General features: G+C 40.9%; 1 protein-coding gene across 2 annotated transcripts in view; it reads left to right on the forward strand.

Moving 5' to 3' along the window:
* arhgap20b (Rho GTPase activating protein 20b) overlaps positions 1–11,178 on the forward strand; it is a 46,048-nt gene extending 34,870 nt beyond the window's left edge. For both annotated transcript variants that reach the window (XM_084114393.1, XM_084114394.1), the window contains exons 14-15: positions 3,374–3,488; positions 6,077–11,178. In XM_084114393.1, the coding sequence (XP_083970519.1) occupies positions 3,374–3,488; positions 6,077–7,932 (1,971 nt within the window). In that variant the 3' untranslated portion in view covers positions 7,933–11,178. The remainder of the gene's footprint in view (positions 1–3,373; positions 3,489–6,076) is intronic.
* Positions 11,179–24,683: the final 13,505 nt, after the last annotated feature.

Consider the following 24,683-nt stretch of genomic DNA (forward strand, 5'->3'; position numbering starts at 1 on the left):
TCAGAACCGATAGCACATACAACCTGCTTAAAAAATTTGGTAGGAATCACATCTTGAAAGCAGCTAGTAGTTTTTAAAGTTGAAACAATCTCAACCAGAGAGTCAAGGGAAACAGGTTCAAAGACAGACCATGTAGAAGAACATATGGGAACTTCAAGTGGCATATAAATAGACAGAGACATTTGAGATCTGATCATTGAGATCTTCTCATTAAAGTATATTGCAAAATCTTAGTATAATGTAGTATTATTAACCTCTGCAGTTTACAGCAGCAAAATCAGATTTCCTGATGTCACCACAGGGATCTCTCTTATCTACAGGATGTTGACACAAATGCAAGCAGGGAAATCATTGAGAGCTTGAATCGCCAGGGACCGTCGTCACTATATTGTTGGCACGAATACTGATGGCACAATATGTGTTGCAACACAACAAGGGATTTATAAATCTTAGGTTTGTTTCAAATACTGTGCAAAATAAGACATACATGTGGCACTGCTTGGAAAAGTAAGTATCAGCTTCCTTGTAAAACACTGTTTTACAAGGTAAAACACTGTAAAACACTGTAAAAACCAGAATGAATCCACACTGTTTGTCTTACTATGAACTGGCTTTCAAATCTAAGAGTGCTGAAACAGAGATTTTGCATGTCAAAGGAGGTTCCTTGTTCAGGGCCAATAAAATTCAGAAGCATGTATAATTGAAAAACATATCCAGATTCTCCTGACTAATATTCGATTGCTTCATATGACAGCTGTTGTTGAGTCATTCACTTCAGATTAACGGGCCAGTTGACATACTCTCACTCAGTGTGTAGTGCTTATTGAAATTGTGAGAATCTGATAATCATACATCAGTTCGAATGAAAACATCACTCAGTGTCACATGTCAGTGCTTGTTTGGACTTTCAGTTTGTGTTTGGATTGGTTCCTGTTTTCCTTTGTTCTTTTCCCGCCACTCCTTCGTTTCTATGGTTACTGTCATTATCAGTTCAGTTGTATCACCTGTTTAGTCAGTCATCGTTATCTGTATCACCTGTGTTCTGTGTATCAGTGTCATCTGTGTTTGTATTTAAGTTCCGTCTGTTCAGTCAGTCTTGGTCCGATCTTCGTTATATTTTGTGTGTTGCTACCTGTTCTGCTGTCCTGTATTTAATTACATTAAACCTTCGTTCTTGGAAATATATCTTCGTCTCCTTCCGACTTCCTGCAACCACCCGTGACACTCAGAATGTGTAAAATGTCTGCATGCCTTGATTTTTCCAGGAAAAATGTGCATATGAATGTATAGCCACCATGGAGCTATACATTAGAGCTACATAAGTATATTTGATTTTTATTTAGTTTTTATAATGAAAGCTTTTAAAACATTTTTGAAATTTAAAAAAGAAAAGAATGTTTCTTAAAATATTTTTTTTGGTGAAAAATGAACTTATTTTAAAAATGGAATTTATTAAAGATAACTTCTTTTTTTACCATAAATACATCCAGTTGGCTGTGTATTAATTTAGCAGTTATAAAGACGGTGAGAATTATAGCACCACCATAGTTTGAGCTGTAGATTAAGGTAGGTGTTGGTTGGGTTTTATTAAAAGCTTGACTGAAGTAATTGTGTTAGATCTGAGATATTTATTGAAAGAGAAAAGTCAGCTGTGACTGGTTGACAGGAATGGAGAATGGAGTACTGCTAGCGCAGCGGCTTGCAATCAGAGCCTAATACATAAGAAGTCAACGAAAAGACTTGAGGTGGTGGTGTCTGTGTGATTTACTCAGAGATTAAAAATAGAGTGGGAGATTTTGGGAGGAAACAGAGCTCAATTTTCTCATGGCTGAGCCTGAGATGATTTACATTATAGCCACATGATAAGGAGAGGAAGAGAAAGATTAACAGAAGTAATATATTATGAGTCATGAAAATTCTTTTCTTCCATTAATTTGAGAACCATGCTGGGAATTTGAAGGACATGAAATTCCATTTTGTTGAGAAAAACATAATGCACTGTGTTGCCTGGCTACCTAAAGATGGCAGTTATTAGAAACTGGTCTCCATAGCAACATATTTACTGGGATATGACAAGCACAAAATACGAGACCAATGATCTGACTCCAAAAAGTTTCACGTATGAGGCAGGGTTTATAAATACACATGCTCTGAAATCCATACCTTCTGCATAATTCATACCACATTGACTACCCATCAGGGGGTTGGAGAAGTCTATATGCCAATTTTGAATTCTGGCCATTCATGCTGGAGCATTATTTAAGCCTGTTTTTAAGATTTACGAATTTATATTGTATAGTAAAATTCCATCAAAGTGAATTGAATATTCCTTCTACATTATTCATATTATGAATTAAGAATTTAGAATTTTAAATGAGTAAAAGCAACTAGAGCTTAATAAAACATTTTGTATAAATCTTAATGTACCTACTAATGTTTTTGATTAAAGTTTATGAGGGCACATCAGGCACACAATGATTTTAGAATAAACACTGCAATGTTCCTTAAAAATAATTTGTCAGTTTTTATTTCATGGTGATGAATCATGGAGGGATCTAAAATGAGCAGTTGGATGTCTGTGACACAGTGCACATTATTTTGTTTCTTAACATCCAAAGGCAACAGCTCATTTATTCAGTGCATTCTCACCTTGCTTCCCATCCCAATTATGGATACTAATTAATGCACAGACAAATATGCTGTATGAGAGCAGGCTATACGAGACAATACCTATTTGTTAATGTGGATAGAACAGTTTGCCATGACCAGGACTACGTTCAATCATGCTTTTGCATTTCTTAACTAAAGCAATTGCTTTAGGAAGAGAACAGCATGAGTCAGTCAGTTGATAGTTATTCATTTTCTGCCAGCTACTGAACCCTATGGTGTCTATTAAATATTGTTCAAATACTGTCTTTTTTTGCAATGTAAATGCTGCAGTGCTACAGCATTCCATTCCCTCTGCATGCATTTTAATTTTCCATTTCTTTGGCCTGGTTTGTAGTTGAAATGAGTTGGAGTAAAAGATTAATTTGCTTTTTTCTATGAGAGAAGTGGGGATCTCTATGCAGATGCCAGACACGCACACACACACACTGGCGTCACGTACGGTCTGTGCTATGAAAACTCTAAACTAATGTCTAAACACTTTAGAACTTAGACAGAAACGAGGTGGTAGTCATACTCATAGCATACCAAATGTGTCCACCACTTGCATGCTCCAATGAATGTACAATACAAACTTCTGGAGCTGGTTTGTACAGTGCTTCGGTCTGATATATGTGCTGCCATAGTCGACGTTTATGTTTGCAGGCCAGCTGTATCTGTTTTCCATACTGATGATGTTTTGTGTTTTTTTTTATCTGTCATTCAGGTCGCCATGCTAATACAGTACCTGATAGAAAACACGCCTGCCATATTTGGAGATGATCTGGACAATCTGTTCACCAGGCAGATGAATTCAGAGCAGGAAACACATGATTACACAGGTAATTGTGTAGTTATGCCCTTTGGACCTCATTAATATGAGAAGCCTATTGAGGTACTTAAAAGACAACAATTTGCCTTTTTGACAGTGCAGTTTTACAATACTCCCACACATATTTAAACTGCCTGCAAGGTGTTTTAGAGTTTGACTTAGTAGTAAATTAATTGGAGCTAAAAAATAAATAAATCTAAATCTCTTTATATAACTCTGAAGTCTATTATTGTCAATATTTTCTATCTAGGAGTATCTATAACCTATTTAGAAGTATTTTTGCCCACCCACAACCCTGTGCAGAGGATAAAGCTGTTTGGAGAATGGATGGCTGTTTTTACCCATACAATGCAAGGGTTCAAATACAATACTTTTACTTGTTAGGTTTACTTTAGCTTATAAAGCACTTTGGGTGTACGGTAGTACACATGAAAGCGCTATATAAATGCGTAATTAATTCATTAATTACATTCATTCATTCATAACTTGCTCTGCATCGTCAATATTTGTCAATATTTTTTATCTACTTCATAATCACAAAAAATGTACTGTTTGCTTGAAGAAATTAATGTTGCATTAAATGGAATTTAATTTAATACATTTATTTGATACATTTTCTTTTAATCATGGCAGCAGTAATTCATCAAATGATGATCAAATGATGGAGAAGAGCATTTTTCTTTGCATATATTCAGATGTATGGCATAGTTGAGCATGTTTTTGACCATAGCTCACAATTTATTTTTATAATCTGTCATAATTTACCCTCATGTCATTCCAAACATTTAATGAGAACCTATTTTGAAGCATTTTTGCCCTCCCACAACCCTGTGCAGAGGATAAAGCTGTTTGGAGAATGGATGGATGGATGTTTTTGCCCATACAATGCAATCAAATGGGTCGAAAACAACATTTGACTCCACTGACTTTCATTGCTTGGACCAAAAAAAAAAAAAACCTACAAAGCTACTATCTTCTTTTGTGTTGGGTGAATTATTACTTTGAGGAGCCACTTCATGTTCCTGGATTGCACTGAAGTGATGCTGTACAGTCTCGGTGTGAAGTATGATTGATCACAGTAATTCTGCATCATCCAGATCCGACATTGTTGTGATATGTCACTCTTTTGTATGAAAGAGTCCTAGTTTTGGCGAACCAATCAAATGTCATGAAGCATATTTTAGATTGCGCTTTACAGTATATTGCTTCTTGTTTGTGTTATGGGATATCATAGCACTATATGGAGCTCTGCTGAATACTGTAAGGATGCAAATTTCATCGGGGTACAACTTTCAATGTAGTTGTTCATCGGGGTATACATACAGAAAGATATTTGCACACCGTACTTGCTTTTCACTGTATACATATACCTACAACATACCCTGTGGTTTTCTGATCTCAGCAGATATTTTTAGTGAGTTTCATGTTTGTGGTTTGGAGCTCTTAGGAACATTCAATATTCTTTCATTTCAAGAGCCATTCTGGTATGGTTTTGGCAGTTTGGTCACACTCCAGATGAATCACTCCATTCACAAGGTGAATGTTTGCCCTGTGGAGTAGGTTTCATCTAAGAATTAGCAATATACAGGTTAAAGTCACAGAAACCCTTTAAACCAGGGCTATTCAATTGGCGGCCCGCAAGCCAAATCCGGTTCACCAATTGTCTCCAAACAGCTTTATAAATGAACTATAGTGTCCTGCACCCACTAGTTAAAAAAATATCAAAAATTATATCTGGTGTCTGGATAATTTTTGGTTTGACTGTAGATTCATAAAATCATATAATTTGACAGTGAGCAGCCAGCATGGTTTTACATGTGGTTACCAAGTCAGTCTCACTGTCACAATTTTTAATTTTTTTAAGCCTATATATAGGCTAATAATTATAAATAAAATAAGCTTGTATAAATAAAATGAGCTTGTATAATTTATATATTTGCTCCAAGGAAAATAGTTGTATACAGCTGTAAATGATCAAGTTTTTATTTATTATGGTCTTATCTGAATACTGTTTGGTGTCACGTTTCCAGCTAAATACAATACTTTTAATTTTTAGGTTTAATTTAGCTTATTTATTGAAACTGTTATGTCCCATGGCACTTCTTGTAAAAAGTAGGGGTATAACCCCGGTGTCCTGGCCCAATTCCCTCCATTGACCCTTACCAATCATGGCCTCTTAATAATCTCCATCCATTGAATTGGCTCTATCACTCCCTGTCCTCTCCACCTATATCTAGTGTGTTGTGAGTGCACTGGCGCTGTTGTTTTGTGACTGCTTTAAAGCAATGTTTCACAATGTATATGTTATATACATATATATATATATATATATATATATATATATATATATATGTATATGTTATATATATATATATATATACATATATGTGTGTGTGTGTGTATTTTAATTGTATTCAGTTATTATTTAGTTCATATTAATTTACAGCTATTAATAATTTTTTTATATACAATTTTTATATTACCTATCTTATATAGGTAATATATAAATTACTCTTATCTATTACTTTTTATATGTATGTTACAATGACAAAGCTGCAATACATTTTGAAATATTTTACAATTCTTTCTCTTCTCTAGATGCTTCATATCATCTTGTGCACTCCTCTTCAGAGGACACAGATCAAGACCTCACCGTTTCTTCCCAATTGCCTGAAGTTCATCCACTTTACCTCCCTTTGGCTGCTCTTTCCCTGAAAGAGAAGAGGAGAACCCGGCCCTTTCAAACTGATATGCCGTCGACAGAAGGCGCCTACAGCTGTGGAACACTGGATTCCATTTCATCTCGTTCCAGTGCTTCTGTGAGTATGCTGGGAGTTGGGGATCTCAGCCAATCACGCGATCGATGCCTCTCTGAGCCTTCCATGTTTTTTTCCACACCCCAAACATCGGCACCGACTCATACTCCTGTTATCCGCCAATCCAGCTATGATGCCACTGTAATAGACAGCAGAAATGAGCAGTCACAAGGCTCCATGGGGCTGAGCCCAGAACAACAATCACACAATTCTGGAATGGGTACCAGGCGACGACGTTACACTTTTTGGAAGTCGCCACAAATCCCCACGCGCTTCCGTCATCCTGCTCAGAGATTAGCCAGCATGTCGAGTCTGTCATCTACAACCACTTCTTCACTCAGCTCATTAGATAGTACGTTGTCCCTTAGCTCTGCCGATCCAATCCCCAGCCCTCAAGATACACAGTCCCGGCCTTTTCTTTTCGGAGCTGCTGCCAGACTGCAGCCTCTCACACCTGAAATGTGCAGAAAGCGGTGGACAAGTACTTTTACTTACGAAGAGGAAGAGGACGTTTGGAGAGAGAGAGATCAAGAGACTGAGAATGAGAAAGAGAGTGAATTTGAAACATCTTTTCATGACTGTTATGGAGAGAAAGTAGTGAAGGATAGAGAAAGACCCGAGGGTGAGGATGCCATGAGCTGTGAGTCCTTCGGTGATGTTCATGAGGTTAAAGGTGCAACAAGACAATCTGTGTCTGTTTGCAGCATGGAGTTTAGTGTGAATCCATTACAACCCTCTGCCGCACACCAGATAGAGCCCAATCTTGATATAAACTCGCAAGCGATTTCACTGAATCCCTGCAGTGTATGGACAGTCCCACTGATGAATCAGGTTAGCAATGATTTACAGGAATCCCAGGTGGCTCAAACACTAACACACACACCCACAATGACACAAAAGCAATCCAGTACCAATGGAGAAAGCTCTGTAAGTCAGCACCAGCTTGAGCGTAAAAAAAATGCTTGCTCAAACATGCATGCCTCAGGTAGGCAGAAAGTGAGCAGAATGAAAATTACAGTCTTTCCTTTTGCTGGAAGAGTGATGCTAAAACATTCTAATGTCACAGATCAAACTGCAAACATGCCAATGGAAACAGAGCAGAAAGTTGAACCAGGATTCAGTGTAGAAAAGGAGGGAAAAGTGCGAGAATCTGTTCAGGTACATATCCCACAGACACTGTTTTACGGTCATAATGTTCCGCTAGTGTTACTTTCTACACCACCACAGCAAATGTCAGTCCAGGTGAGGACACGTTGTACTCCCCCTGATGATGTTGGTGTGACAGATGCAGGTTTGTGTGATGAAGCTAATGTTAGCATTGTCGCAACTGATATTAGCAACGGAGTAAGCAGTTACCCAGCAGAGAATACCATTCAGAACGTCAAATGTATTAGTCATAGCATGAGCACAGTTGATGATTTGCACAGCGCTGGCTCTATTACTGAACCTGCTAGCCCCGCTTTTAGCATTAGGCGTGGTTATAATGTTAACCCAAGTATAAAGCTTATTCACAGCAATGCTAATCAGAGTGTGGCCTATCCGAAACCCGCTAGCAAATTCTCAGGAACCTTTCGCCACACAATCTGTATCAAGCTCCCTGGCAGCAGAGGGATGGCACAGAACAAACCATTACCATAATTTAATCCTTCTGGTTATGTAATATTACGTGGAGGTGGAGTGTATGCAGCATTTGTTCTCAGTGTTTTTTCGTAAGAACGAGGTTAGGTATAGAGTCTGCAGGTTTTATGCAGTGCAGCAGGAATACGTGTTTTGTGGGTATTTGTGTGTTTGGAGTAGAGGCTAAAGGCATAAAATGAAAATGCACTTCCACAGGGATTGCACTGCATGGTGTGCCATTTCAAAGGCTTCTGCAGAGACGGCACACAGAGACGGGAGTGATGCAGTTGTGTGAATGGAAAACTCACATTGCGCCGGTTATAATTTTTTTTTATTTCAAATGAACAATAAAAACATTAACATCACAAAACTGAAAACAAAATAGACCAAAGCTTAAACCAAAGTAAACTAATATGATTTCCATTTTTAACAATGTTAAGTCTAATATTTTATCCAACATAAGACAAAGGAGGTGGACAAAGGCTCTGGATGAGGAGATGGTGAAGGCCTGGAAACAGGCAGAGATGTCAGACAGATGGACCAGGGTGGAGTAAACGGTGGAAGTGTCCATGGAGGAGTGGATTGTGGTAGAATCCATGGATAAGTAGATGACTGACGAGAGCCCAGAGCATAGTGGGAGGCAGCCAGGACGGGGTGGAACTGATGGAGGGAGGAGCCATGGTGGAAACTTGAGCCCGACCAACTGAGGTGATGCAGGGAGATGGTGAGATCCAGGTGAAGTCTGATGGACCAAGAGCCCCGGTGACACCGATGGACACGAGGCTGAGGCGTCGTCTGACCCAGGTGGAACCAGTGGAATAAGGGAGCCCTGTGAAGACGACGGCCCCCATGCGGATTGGTCGACGGTCCAAGGTGGAGCAGTGGGCTCAGATGGACAAGGTGGAGCCAGGGAATCCCTATGCCACGCCAGAGATAGTGACTCAAAGTCCCAAGGTGGATTCAGGTTGCATGGCGGAGTCACTGGATGAGCTAAAGGGGTGAGGAGAGCCAGCAGAGGTGGGCACGAAGAAGTGGCTGGCTTAGTTGAAACACATAGGGATGATAGTGGCGAAGACAATATTGTGCTAGATGGGGATTCCAGCAATGAAAATGATGATTCATTGATACATGGAATTTCAAACAGCAGTAGAGGTTACATGGGTGAGAATCAGGGTGGGAAGCATTATCTCTGAACTCCAGTCTGTCCAATCATTCTCCTCCAGCTCCACTAACACTCCCACTGGCTTGGATGTAATGGCCGACTCACACACCTGGTCAGCCGGGACCTCAGGCTTCTCTTCCTGAACGGACAAGGCTGCTGGCTCAGGCTCTATAGCGGGCATTGGCTGGGTCTCTCGGTCTGTGGTTGGCTCTGGCTCCATCTCCGCATTGGGTGCTGTGTCTAGCTCTGGGGTCATGATGGATGGGAAGTGGGGTTGGACGCTGGCAGTTAGATCCTCAACTACCTTACTCACTGTAAAAGAAGATCCATCCACCCATAAGGCAAAGTTGATATACTCAGCCAGGGTCCAGCACGAGTTTCCTCTCGGTATCACCACCTTGCTCTTGTCATCAAGTCCGACCCAGAACCCCTCCATGAGTGTGATATCACTGCAGGCGGTCCAATGGCAGATGCTCAGATAATTCAAAAATACAAATTGTGGCCCCTGAGGGCCAGAGAAAATTCCCCATAGGCGCTACATTTATGGAGGTAATCTCCATTCCTTTGTGGTCTGGTATTCCACAAAGTTGTTGCCCTGCTTCATGTTCTTTATCAATCAACTGTATGAAATGTAAGATGACCTGTAGGTCTGTGGCAGGGCTGCTCTGAAAAGGAAATCTGTTTCCATAGACATGTGCCACCAGAGAATGCTGCTAAGTGGCTGCCTACACTGTTTGTCTGAGCCAGGATCTGGCAATTCTCAAAGCGTTTTTTATTACTTCACAATTTTGTATCATTATTTTTTAATGGCTGTATAGCAGAGTAACACTAATGGACAAGTTTAGTTAAAACAACATTTTGGCTGGAGTGGTCTGGTATAGGAAGCGCAGTGTCCATGAGGCACATACAAAGAAAGCACAAGATTGAGACAGATAATTAAGACATAAGAAAAGATTATAAAAACAGAAAGAATTTGGTTTTGAATGCATGAACCACAACATTCATGTAGAAACAGAAAATCATGTGATGATGATCACGCTCTTGACAAAGGTTAAACAGTAGACGTCACAAAGTGCGTCACTATAGGAACAAAGTAGGTGGCAGGAGAAGGGACCTACTGTATGTGAAGACAGCAAAAAAAAGGTGTAACCCATGGAAGCTGATCAGTGTAAGATGATGTGAGAAGAATATTAGATGAACAATAAAGAGGAACAAGGGAGAGTGGTTTGTGTTTAGATTTTAGTGTGCATCGTGTAGATCCAGTGAAAGACATTAGTGGTGATGTTTTAAATAATATGGTTCAGAGTCATGTTTGTTTTTGTGCTCTGTGGGTAGCACTGCTCTTCCACAATCCGAAGACATGCAGCATAGGTGAATTTGGAGAGACTGCAATCGTCCGTAGCTGTGAGTGTGAATTATTTACACAATGGCAAGAAAAAAATGTCTTCATGCCTAATATGATGGAAACAAAGATCTAACTAGGATATTGACAACATGAGGGTATACATTTTTGATACTTTCAACTTTCTTTTGAAAATTTACAGATTTTGTATTTTTTATCCAAGTGGATGAAATGTTTTAAAGTTTCAAATACATGTCTAATAATTAGGATATTTGTGGTGTTGTTTCCCACCAAAAACATCACTTCAACCTCATTCCAAACCCGTATGACATTCTTTATTCTGCGCAATACGAAAGAAGATATCCTGAAAAATGTCAGCAAGTCTATTTAGATTTACAGAATTTAACACATCACATCTGATTTTCCTGGTTCTGTATTCAGGATGTTAAAAGTCAGCATAAAACGGAAGTTTTCTGTCAGTGTAATGATAAATGATTGTGATCTGTCCATCCAAAGGTAACATGATGGATACATGCAGTGATGAGTAGTGTTATGGCTGACTGTGATTATGGTTGTATGAGATCCGGCTGTAAAGATGAGGAAGAGGTATAGGGATGTTTTTTTTTTCAAGGTGCCATCAAACTAGACTCGGCGCTCCATTTACTTCCATTCAAACACATGTGAACACAGAAGAATAGAATTGCATGCTCCTTGCCTAACTTTGGTGGGCACTGACCTATGAATTTACCTAGTGAAAAGGTATTTTACCAACAAAAAAAGGATCTAAATGTCACAGATTGTCTTCTTAACTCAATACATTTAATAATAATAATAATAAGATACTGTATTTTAACATTTTGAATTGATTTTTTTTTTTATGTGTGATTTATTATTTATTAAAGACAAAAGAAATAGAGCATGATGTCATATCCTATTGCCCATTCAGTTCAAGTCATTTCAGATGTTCAAAACTTTTATGAAGCAAAGGAGCCAACTGCATTTGGCTGCTATTCTCTTATCCACCCCCTCTCTGAGCCATGTGAATAGCATCTCTAGGCGTTTCTGATGAGCTCTAAATGTCCGCAGCTGTTTCTCTTGTCACACAACCACATGATGAGTTGTTTTCAATCGGAAGTCCAATATGCCTCAGTTCTCGGGCTACAAGGTCAAACTCAAAAGACATCCCAATTTAAAGGATCCGTTGAAGGCAGCCTTCATTTGTGTTCTTCATTCTGCCTGTTTTGAGGGATGCATCAAGTGTATCCTTTGTATCCTCCAATCCCACAAACACAATTCGTTGCACACATTTAAATTCACAAAAAAAGAATTAGCATAATGAATCTGCACTGTGCTTGTCCAATTTCACTACGTAATGCAAGAAAAAAAAAGATTATAACAACATAAAGGCATTGTTTTCTTTTAAATTAATTAAATAATGCAAAACTGTGCATGATGTAAAATACTGGGAAACCACAGATGGTTGTCATTTACCTATACTTCATTAATTGAAAGGCAGTTGACATAAAGGTTTTTAATATGAATTATTTTAATACGTAGTGACCATGGGGTGGAATCATTTATGACGAAGCCATGTGCACTTAGACTGTCTCATTCTTGCATTTAATGCTGTGGACTCTAATGTACAAGCCTCTGAAGGACTGGACTAAGGACACAGCCTCACTATGGGTGCAGCCTTTTGTTTGAGACGCACCCAACATTCCTCCTCAAAGATGGGCTTTTGTTGATCTGCTTAGACAGTGTGCGTGCAGTCTGAGATGTGTGTGCATTAACAGACACATATGTCAAATTTCTGTTAATGAATCATTAGCTGAGACAAATGATAAGTAGCTGAGATTTTGAACACTTCTCACATTTAACACTGCCCCCTACTATTGCTCAAAAGCTGTGTGTATGTCAATGTTTTTATTATGTGTAAGTTATTCACATGGTTTTCTCCTGATATTCCTCATTAGTCTAATCCAAAGCAACAGAAAGTGGGGAGTTGCAAAGGTAACAGCAGGTGAGGAGCAAATCATAATTCTTTTTGTTTTTTTATAATTGTTCATAATTAATCAAATCATAATTGTTTTTTTCCCCCACATTTTTTCAAAATGTATATCACGTGTTCTTTATCTGGGTAGTTTTCATGTATTTAAACAAGTTATTGTGCTATTTGTTTTGTAAATGTAAACACCATTATCACAGATTGTATATTTTAAAAACACAATGTGTGTATTCTGCTCTGCTACAGTTGTAACTGCTTTCACAGGTAGGATATATATACAAAAACTACTTCATCAAACATGTACACGTGTTAAAATAAATTCTAAAATCCATGTTATAGCTGGTTTTAAGATCTAGAGCTCATTTTATTTAGTTTTTTTCTTTATTCAAACAAGAACCAAATGGGCTTTTTTTTTTTTTTAAAGAAAATGTAAAAACATCATCTGAAAGACAAAATGTTCTGAAAAATTGGATGTGTTTAAGAGACCTCTGTAAATAGATTGCAGGATGTGCTTAAAAACATCTTTGGTTAGCATGGCAGAATGGCTGAATGACATTTTTTATGACAATTTGTTTTAAAAACATTCCTATAGCACAAACAGTATAGCCCATGGCACTAGCAACACCAAGTTTATGGGTTCGTTACCCAGGGAATGCATGAACTGATTAGATTAAAAACAAAACAAAAAAAAAAACTATACTTTGAATGTGATGTAAGTCACTTTAGATAAAAGCATCAGCCAAGTGCATGTAAAGTTAAAATAAATTTAACATTAAAGAAGATATTACACATACTGGTTTTATCATAAGCATGAGTTTATGACTCAGACGTTGTATATGTGCTCCTCCTTAATTCGTAATTTTGGCTGGGAAGCTCTGAGATCATTTTGATAACCAAGTTGATAGAATCCTTATCTTTAAAACATTGTGGTTGTATGGTTTCTGTACTAATGCAAAGTTTTATTCTTTTTTTCATGCACAGATATCTTGTTAGCATTTGCTGCTTCAGTCATATAGGCTACATTTTTATATCTTAACAACCATTTGATGCATATTGAAATTTTCTTTCCTATTTTTTTTCCTATAAAAAAAAAAAACAGCACGCAAAGGGTGATGTAATTTCTACTGCAGAAGTGCAGGGTTGTCATGTAAAAGCACATGATGGCAGAATATGTATTCTCTACATTGCACAGACAAAATATATGATTTCATGTGATTTTGCCATTAATTAAAGTATTTATTATTTAAACCATTTTTAAACAATGCATGACTCAGTAAAATGCCAATCTCAATTCCTATGAGTGCACAATTTATTTGTGAACAAATGTGAAGAGTATGGGATTACTCATGCTTCCAAGGGTCATTCACTTGAGTAAAGTGTGAGCAGTGAAGTCGCAGCTCGACGTTCGGACCGTAGGCCTATAGTGTGAGCACATAGATCCTGAGCTTTGGCTTTACATCGCATGCGATCTACTCGTTCAGTGTGAGTGTAGCCTACGTTGCTGAAATCGCACAGACATCGCACAGTGTATGCCCTCTTTTCTTTTTCTTTTTTGCTGCAGGTGCAGTTTTCGCGGAGGTGCAGTGAGGGGAAAAAACACTGAGTTTAGGGCAATCGGTTCGTAGCTCTGCTTCAACTGTGCGATATAGTCACGACGAGGAGCGACCAAAACTTCTAACATGCCAAAAATTCATTCGACCACCCAAATGGCGGTCGGAAGAGTTTAATCTAGTTTAGGCTACCCCTGTACACTGCACGACAAACGATGAACGACAAAAAGCTGAAAATCAGCCCGACCCGAAAAAGAGTCGCACGAGTCAGAATTTGGCTCAAAATCGGACGAAAATCGCACAGTCTATGCCCGCGGGGTTCTCTTACGAGAGATTCTCTCGTACTGCGTAGAATACGCTAGGGGAAAATCCTTTTCCACGAGAATACTGAAGCTAGAAGTTAGACAGCTAGACTGTCGAGAAGCTGCTGGCCGCGCCGCCTTCATCGCCTTCCTGCTGCGCTATCCGGCGCCTATATCCTTTTTCTCTGCACTGTGTGTGTGCTCGCCGGCGCGACACACACTGACTAAAAGAGCTCGCATCTTTTTAAAGATGCCTTCCTGCGGCTTGTGCAATCTGCGTGCCAGACCTGAGGAGCGCTACAGACCTCGCTCTCCGCGCTACCAAGTCTGCGGCACAGGCCATAGGACGGAGCATGGCCTCGCTCACCGTGTCTGAGAGACATCTCTGGCTAACGCTCTCGGACATGTCTGAGTCGGAGCGCACCGCGTTCCTCGACGCGCCGCTTTCCCCTGCCGGCCTCTTCGGAACCTCAGTCAAAGACTTCAACGACAGGTTCGCTGAGGTACAGAAAGCGACCCAGGCCATGAAGCACTTCCTCCCGAAGCGCTCCAGCTCTGCAGCAGGCCGTGCGAAACCGTCTGCTCAGAGCTCACAGCCTAAGCCTCCGCCCACCGCCTCCTCTTCACAACGCCGCCAGACCCAGAGCTCGAGACCGCGCTCTCGCTCTTCCAGCCGCCGCCCCGCGTGGCCCGCGGCCAAAGATTGCGTTGAGGCCAGAGGCCCCGAAGTCGTCCTAGCACGCGACGGTGAAAGCGACGGTGTCCAAGTCCCACTGCGGCCGGACTTCCACCAAAGCTCGCCGCTCATCCAGTTCCAAGAAATGTGACTGGTCCAGCGTATTTAGCAGCCAACAAGCCGGTTCCATTGCCCGCTTGCCTGCACACAAAAGCCGTTTTTATGGCTACCCAGATAAATCCCTTAAAGAGTGTATTTTCTGGTGTCCTGGCCATGGCCGATGGTGTTTCATGTGTAGAAAAAATGCCCACTACTCAGTGCCCATTCCTACACACAAGCACAGCCCCTCATACAGGGCTCGCGCACATAAAATCGACTCAGATCGATTGCGCATTAAACGTAGCAAACGTGCCCACGACCCAGTGCCCACAAACGCTACTTCCTACATGTCTCACGGTTTCTGTAAAAACGAAACCAGTATGCAGGCGCTCTGCTTAGGCGAGCGATGCTATAAAGGTGGTAAATGTGCCCGCTACCCTGCACCCACGTCCACACACAGACATGACAGTTCCAATGGAACTCGCCCAGCCCTCCCCCTCTCGGTTAACTACCACAGAGGAGTCGAGCGCGGGCATTCTGCCTGCTGTTATCAGCGCGCCCCCTGCCTCAGATGTCATGAGTGCGACGCTTATGCCACAGCTCACCGAAGCCGCTGTATCGCGAGCCGATCAGAGCGCGCTTCGCACCCAGCCCCTAGCTACCCGTGCAGACGCGTGGGCGAAGCTTCCCGGGGTTTCGAAATGGGTGCTAAACATCATAAAAGAAGGCTATTCGTTACAGTTTCGCCACACGGCGCGCGTCGAGACCACGGTAGAATCGAAAGTAGCACATCTACTTCGAGCCGAAATTCTGAAACTACTGAGCAAAGGGGCTATAGAACCCTTATCTCAAGCTCAAAGCGAAGGGGGGCTTTACAGCAGATACTTCCTGGTACCCAAGAAAGACGGGGGTCTCAGACCCATACTAGATCTGCGGCAACTGAACAGAGCGCTTATGAAACGTCAGTTCAGGATGCTCACGACCAGAAAAATCCTCGCGCATGTTCGCCGAGGGGACTGGTTTGTGTCAATAGATCTAAAGGACGCGTATTTTCAAATACAGATAGCGTCACGTCACAGGCGATTTTTGAGATTCGCCTTCGAGGGCCAGGCATATCAGTACACAGTCCTGCCTTTCGGCTTGTCCCTGGCACCCCGTACATTTACGAAGTGCATGGACGCAGCGCTCGTACCCCTCAGACTCCGGGGCATACGAGTGCTGAACTATTTGGACGACTGGCTGATTCTAGCCCAATCTCACTCAGAGATCGTGGAGCACAGAACCATTTTACTTGATCACCTCGAGAATCTCGGTCTCACAGTAAACTGTGAAAAGAGTTCGCTATTCCCCAGACAGATTATATCTTTTCTGGGAATAGAACTGAACTCGCTGTCAATGACAGCACGCCTGTCATCTCAGCGCACACTGGACATTCAGCGCGCAGTCGGCTCCTTTCGCTGCGGCACTGAAGTCCCTCTCAAGAAATTTCAAAGGATGCTAGGTCTGATGGCCTCAGCATCATCAGTTCTCCAGTTGGGACTGCTGCGCATACGCCCACTGCAGTTCTGGCTGAGAGAGAGAGTGCCTCACAGAGCGTGGGCCTCCGGTCGGCTTCGCCTCAAGGTCAATCAAGCGTGCATTGCAGCTTTGAACCCTTGGGGGGCAAAAGACTGGTACCACTCAGTGTAAGCCTGGGGACTTCCTCGAGACTGATGGTGGTGTCCACGGACGCATCCGCCTCAGGATGGGGAGCGCTGCTCGAGGGCAGACCGCTCTTTGGCCAATGGTCAAAACGGGAGAAGCTCCTTCATGTAAATTGCCTCGAGATGTTAGCAGTGAGCAAAGCGCTCACGTGCTTTCGTCCCCTGATAAAGGGGTACCACGTCCTAGTACGTTCAGACAACGTGTCGGAGGTATCCTACATAAATCGCCAGGGCGGCCTCAGGTCCCTGACCCTGTACAGGCTAACCAGACGCCTCCTGATATGGGCTCGCAGCAACCTGCTCTCGCTGAAAGCAGCGCACGTGCCAGGGCTCCTGAATATAGGACCAGACAGACTGTCCAGGAACCACGTTCCGACAGGAGAATGGTCTTTGCACCCACAGACAGTACAGCTGCTGTGGAAGAAATTCGGCAGAGCGGAAGTAGACCTGTTCGCGTCTCAGGAAAACACTCTGTCCAGAATTTTTCTCGAAAAGCAAGGACGCGCTGACCCACATGAGGCCTCGCCGTCCTCTCTACGCTTTTCCCCCTGTCTCCCTCCTGACCCAGGTGGTAGAACGGATCAGGGAAGAAGGATGTTCAGTGCTGCTTGTAGCGCCGCTCTGGACGAGCCAACCTTGGTTCCCAGTTGTGATGCAGTTAGCAAGCACCGCCCCGTGGCCATTGCCTCTGAGGAAGGATCTCCTTTCTCAAGCCAACGGCTCGATCTGACATCCTCACCCGGAGCTGTGGTCCCTTCACGTGTGGACCATCAATGGGTACCCGCTGACCTCCCACAGGGAGTGTTAAACACGATCATACAGGCCAGAGCTCCGTCTACGCGACGTCTCTACGCCTCCAAATGGTCGGTGTTTTCTGGCTGGTGCACACTCGTGGCGTGTCACCCCTGAATTGCGGAGTGACGGAGGTTCTCTCCTTCCTACAGGAGCTGCTGGATAAGGGCAGGTCCCCTTCCACGCTCAAAGTCTATGTGGCGGCCATAGCAGTGTTCTCTATGACAACGCTTGGCCAGTCTATAGGAAGGAACGATTTAGTCATTCGCTTCCTTAGAGGAGCTAAGAGACTGAATCCTCCCAGACCTCCCACAGTCCCTATATGGGACCTTTCTACGGTACTGGAAGCCATGAAAGGTCATCCTTTTGAGCCCTTGCAGAAGATTGATCTTAAACACCTGTCGTTCAAGACAGCGCATAGGGGACTTACACGTGCTCTCAGTGAGCGCGACGTGCATGGAATTTGGGCCTAATGACTCTAGGGTTATACTCAAACCTAAGCACGGTTATGTTCCTAAATCCCTCAATACACCGTTTAGGGCACAGGTCATTTCCCTGTCTGCCCTACCGGTCACTGAAGGAAATGAGGACGAAAGCTTCCTCTGCCCAGTCAGGGCATTAAGAGCTTATGTGTCTCGCTCGTCTGCCTTCAGACAGACGGAGCAGCTCTTTGTTCATTCAGCGGGCGTTCTAAGGGACTAGCCGCTTCGAAACAGAGCCTATCCAGATGGATAGTGGACGCAATAGCGCTAGCTTACACAACCAAGGGCATGCAATGCCCATTGGGTGTCAGGGCGCACTCCACGAGAAGCATGGCTTCATCGTGGGCCTGGTCAAGTGGGATTGCCTTGCAAGATATCTGTATGGCGGCAGGCTGGGCCTCTCCATCTACATTTATAAGGTTTTACAACCTAGAGGTTCCCGCACTACAAGCCAGGCTACTGTCGGTCTAGTACGGCCAAATCTCTTAAACTGACACTGTCAGTCTTGAGTTATACGGCTATTGTGAATAGCAGTGCTGCTCTAAGCTGCCATATACGGAAGATAGTGGCTAAACCCCTCTTCTTCCAGGATTCCCTGTGAGTCCCCTAGGTAATTGTGCACTATATGAACTCCGGGCTGTCACCCTTTGAGTCTATGGTGTCAGATCCCAGCACACACAGCGTTTTACATTAGGTTCCCCTAGCGTATTCTACGCAGTACGAGAGAATCTCTCGTAAGAGAACGTACTCGGTTACTAACGTAACCTCGGTTCTCTCTAGAGAGAGGAACGAGTACTTCGTATCCTGCCGTGCATGCACGTGCTCTGGTTGCTTCACTGTGAAAAATCGCCCTCATTGGGTATGACGTCACTCTAGGTCTCGCTCGATAGGCTCAAGCAGTTGCCAGCAGACCAGCCAATAGACGCACGAGCTGTCTCGCCTATGCCTGTATGCTGCAGCAACGCGTTTTACATTAATACAAAATTAAAGGATAATTTTTTGGCTTCAGTATTCTCGTGGAAAAGGATTTTCCCCTAGCGTATTCTACGCAGTACTCGTTCCTCTCTCTAGAGAGAACCGAGGTTACGTTAGTAACCGAGTACGTTAACTACGATCCAATCTCCAGTAGCAAGTGTTTTTTCCCTCACTGAATTTCAGAATTTGAAATTCTGTTTTTCGAAAACAGAATTTCATCTGCAGCAAAAATAAATAAATAAATAAACGAAAAGAGGGATATCTTTAAGTTCTGTAGTTCAAACTAGCTACAAATTACTGTTGCTTACCTCCAGTTCGTCTTGCAAAATGGATTAACGATTACCCACTTCATCCAAGCCACCTGCGATGTAGCCTACACTTTGCCTCTTTTATTGATTTGTTAAACAATGTTTTTGAAATAATGCTGTTTTTAATTTTCATTGATGAATTATTGCAGTGTTCGTACATAGGCCTATTATAGACTGTTAATAATTAATTATATGCCTATAATTCACTGTAATAGACCTAAATGTTTTAGACAATTTTCAATGAGGAGGAGAAAGCTTCAATGTAATATTTTATTATCCTCACAGCGCGTTGGTTATGCGGTGAGGCGCTATGAAATTATTGCATGGCAATTTTATTATAATAGCCTATCAATTTAATAATAAAAGTAGCCTTCCCTAATATTAGCCTAATAATAATAATACAATAATACTTACAATTATTTTACTGGGAATGTAATTCTATGATTTTTCACTGTAAATTATACAGTGACTTGTTCTTTTTCATGTGTAGACATGCTACTGACTATGTAACTTTGCAAATACATGTCATCTTATTCTAATAAGATGAACCCTAACACTTAACCCTAACCTATCAGTCTAACAGTCTATTAATACTCTTATGAGTTTAGTTGATGTGTAGTTGCAAAGTTTCTTGTAGAATGAATAAAGTTGACCATTGAAATAAAGTGTAACCTTGCATTTTCTGGACAGAATTGGCATTTGAATTAAAGCACATACATTCTGGGGGATTGGAATGAACACTGATTAATTGAAACCTCCTTAAGTACACACTCCAAAACATGCTGTCCCTCTTATCTGAACACCAAACAGTGAAGAGCTACACTTTTATAAGGATGTCATTTGAGGTTATGTCATGAAAGGCTCAAAAAAATAGAATGTTAAAAGAAATCTTTAAAAGACCCAGATGTTATATTTTATTTAATACAGAAGAAAAGTATCATCATGGAGTCAAAGCCATTTGAACAGATTTAATGCTTTTAGAGCATATATTCTGTGATTGCATCTTATGCAACCGAATAAAATAAGTAAAGAAAGTAAAGCGTGGAAAAGGCTTTATTTATTTTTTGCATTTCCTAGCAAACTGTACGACGCTGTCTGACTGCTGGGAAAATAAATCACGAAAATGGGGCACAACAAGGCATAAGTGACTGAATTTAAGGCTTAGATCAAGCAAGCAGTTGGAGCAGACATGGGCAGTATTTCAATTAAATGTATTTTAAATACGTATTTAATTACTTTAGTGTATTTTGTAATTTGTATTTTGCAGGTGTGGAAAAAATAAAATGTAGTTTGTAACAAAATATTTTGAGGGAGTGTATTTAGAGTATTTCAAATACTTAAATACTTAAGAAAAATCACCATATGCTTATCACCATAGTAAATGATTTTGCCATATTTTCGGTCTGATGTTGGCAATGGCAATGTCCAGGTTAGATGCACGAAAATCACGTGATACCCTGCAGACCGGGCTCCCTCCAAGAAGTGAATGAGTTTTGAACACAGGAGAAGAAGTGGCGCTGCTCCTCTTAAAAACGGCATTAAAGGGTTAGTTCACCCAAAAATGAAAATTCTGTCAGTAATTACTCACCCTCATGTTGTTCCAACCCCGTAAGACCTTCGTTCATCTTCGGAACACAAATTAAGATATTTTTGATGAAATCTGAGAGCTGGATCACTCCTCCATAGGCATAAGGCATTATAACTTGCTGGCCCAGAAAATGTATTAAAGACATCGTTAATAGGGATGGGACGATACACTTAAACTCACGATACGATGCACCTCGATATGCCAGGGTCACGATACGATACGTCACGATACGATATCAAAAAGAAAAAAAAGAAAAATATTACTGTATAACAACAACTTATTTATTTTTGTACAACTTATTTGTTCATGTTTGATGTGTTGGATGTGGTGTACGGAATGACAGCATGGCATAGCTTACACACAGTCTTAGTCTTGTCAGTTACTCTATTGCCGTCTTTGTCTTTTTTAATGAGAAAGCCAAAATACTGCCAGACATATGACTTGTATCCAGGCGGAGCGTCCTCAATTTCGACCTCATTTGACTCCATGGTCGGCTGTTTGGGGGCAAGGCAGTTGGTGCTAATGCTAATATTTGTTAGCTTGCTGTAGACTGCAGTGTTGTTGTTGCAACATGCGCTGTCTTGACGTGACGACGTACCGCACCGTTCCCCGGATATAATTTTTTTTTTCATTTAGTTTTACCCTGCTTGATCAGCAGATGGTGCTGCCAGCCTGCCACCATAGACTGTATGTCTGCCCCATATACATACACACACATATAATACACTAAATTATTTATATACTACGCAAATCATGCAGCAGTGCCATCTATCTTTATTTCGCGATCCATTTTTTTCGACCTCGATGCGTTTCGTCACGTTTTGTATCGCGATATTTTGTCAAACGATATTTCGTCCCATCCCTAATCGTTAATATAGTCCAAGTGACTACAGTGGCTCAATCTTAAGTTTATAAAGCGACGAGAATACTTTTTGTGCGAAAAACCCCCAAAAATAACGACTTTATTCCACTTTTCATTTCCTTCTCTCTAGGCCTCGAGTTTTTTCCACGTAGTATAACTGCGCAGCGCGTCTGTGTTGCACGTCACACGTAGGCTCACTATTGGCTGACGCTGGTCATGTGTGTGATGCGTGTGACGTGCAACACAGACGCGCTGCGCTAAAACACTACGTGAACTAACTCGAGGCCCAGAGAGAAGGAAATTTTTGCCCACAAAAAGTATTCTCGTCGCTTTATAAACTTAAGATTGAGCCACTGTAGTCACTTGGACTATATTAACAATGTCTTTAATACATTTTCTCGGCCAGCAAGTTATAATGCCTTATGCCTATGGAGAAGTGATCCAGCTCTCAGATTTCATCAAAAATATCTTAATTTGTGTTCCGAAAATGAACGAAGGTCTTACGGGGTTGGAACAACATGAGGGTGAGTAATTACTGACAGAATTTTCATTTTTGGGTGAACTAACCCTTTAAGATTATTGTGGGAGTATTTTTGTATTTTCAAAATACTAATTACTTGTATTTTATTTAAATACATTTTTCACATCAGTATTTTGTATTTTATTTTGTTACATTTCATGAGCCAGTATTTGTAGTTTGTAACAAAATAGTTTTTGATGTATTTGTGCCCACCTCTGAGTTGGAGATGATAAGTTGGTCTGATTTGCCTCCTGGGGTGTTTCCCAAATGCATTGTTAGCCAACTGTGGTTCTGTCATAAGTTGAATGATTTGGCATTTCCTGAAGTTTCAATGACCATTCGCAAACACTGTTGCAAACATACGTGGTTGGAACTGTTAGAAGCATCGTTTCTTGTTAAAATGACGTGATCTTAAATAGATCATGCTCTTGAGCACAATAAGCAAGCTAACATTCAGTACATTCTATATCTTTCATCCCATTTAAATATACACATTTTAATCTATATATTTTAGCATGTCATTAATCATCGTTTTTGAGGACTGCGTGTAGCATGTGCATACATGTTTAAAGGAACCCCTGAGTATGATGTAGGAGGGAATCTGTGATGAATCATACATCAAATAAACCAAAATGACAAGGAACACAACATTGAAGTAGTCTTCAGTTCACGCAGCAGAATGTCATGAAAAAGTACATTACTTGGAGAAAGCAACTGAGGGAGTAAAGTGTCCGCCAAATTCTGCATGATGTATACGAGAGTAAAGTGTACACCGAATACTGCATGTTAATTATGATCAGTATATACAAGTGTATACAGATGCATCTAAGGATCCAAATGGCCAGGTGGGAATAGCATACATCATCCCAAGATTAAAAGTATCAGGAAAAAAGAGAATTTCAAATCAGGTTTCAGTGTTTACGGGAGAGTTACTAGCGATTATGACAGCAATGACTAAAGTATATGAAATGGGATTAAATAAAACACTAATATGCACAGATTCGAGTTCAGCCTTACTATGTTTGGACGCTCAACAGTCTGAAACTAGACAGGACTTAGTCTTGGAGATCCTTCAGTTAATGTACATGATACATCAGGAAAAAAATGTAGTTCAGTTCTTGTGGGTTCCAGCGCATACAGGAGTGGTGGGAAATGAGGAAGCAGATCAGTTAGCAAAACAGGCAGCGGCAAATGAAGGTATAGATATGCAGATTTTGTATAGTAAATCCGAACTTAAGTCAATAATTAGAAAGAAGATAATAGAGAAATGGCAATCTTGTTGGGATAATGAACAAAAAGGTAGGCATCTTTACTCAATACAATCATCGGTAAACAAAAGAAGGAATTCAAGAGGGAGTAGAAAGGTAGATTGTGTTCTTTCAAGACTAAGGCTGGGGCATACGGGACTTAATGCAACATTAAATATAATAGGAAAACATCCAACAGGGTTGTGTGATTGGTGTTGAGTCAGAGAAACAGTAGAACATGTTTTCATTCGGTGCAATAAATATAATGAGGATAGAAGGAAAATAATTGAGGAACTTCAGAAAAATGGGGTGCAGCAATTAACAATAAAAGAACTTTTAAATCCAGTAGGAAGTGATAATATATTAGTAACATTTCTAAAAAGGACTCAGTTATTTCATAGAATATAAAGTTTAATATTAGTTTTGGGTTTAGTATTAATTTTAGTAGTAGTAGTAATATTATTAATATTATTATTATTATTATTATCCCTCGTCCCTAGTCTGGAAGGTCCTGGGCTGTAGATGGAGGAGCTGAACACGCAGCAACATCGAAAGGCCAGGTTCTGAATAGTCTGGGATGAGGGAAATTACAAGTCTCTGATTCATTGCCACAGTAGATGGCGGTAATGTTCTATCTAAGAAGCAAGCCGCCAATAAAAACGAAAAAGAAGAAGAAGAAGAATTACCCAGGATACCTTGCGGGCTCAGCAAGCCGGTAAATTTTTTTAAACAAGATGGTGGACACCGCTGGAAAGGAACAATTGAATTGTAATTATATTTTTGCAAATAAGCATGTTAAAATTTCTAAATATGTTGGAATATGTTAGTTTGATGCACATCCAATGGACTGTAAAGTTTTGAACACTAATGTTAGAAAATATTTCACGAAGCTATCTATACAATGTTGATATCTGCCGAGTGCTTCAAGAGAGTCTGCCCATCAAATATACATCTTATCTGGGTGGTTAATCTAATTTTATTTTCGATGTTGGCTTGAGGTAAAACTATTAAAACTAGACGTGAGGTAAAACTATTAAAAAATAGCCGCGTTCGTCTAGTGCTTCATCTTTTTCTTCACAGCGTTCTGTCACTTCTCCCTAACGTTAAACCCAAACAGCACTGAGCACAATCAGTGATGGTTGTAAAATGCAGTGTCTGC

This window comes from Abramis brama, assembly GCF_963993115.1.
Source record: "Abramis brama genome assembly, chromosome: 5".
Taxonomy (NCBI): Eukaryota; Metazoa; Chordata; class Actinopteri; order Cypriniformes; family Leuciscidae; genus Abramis; species Abramis brama.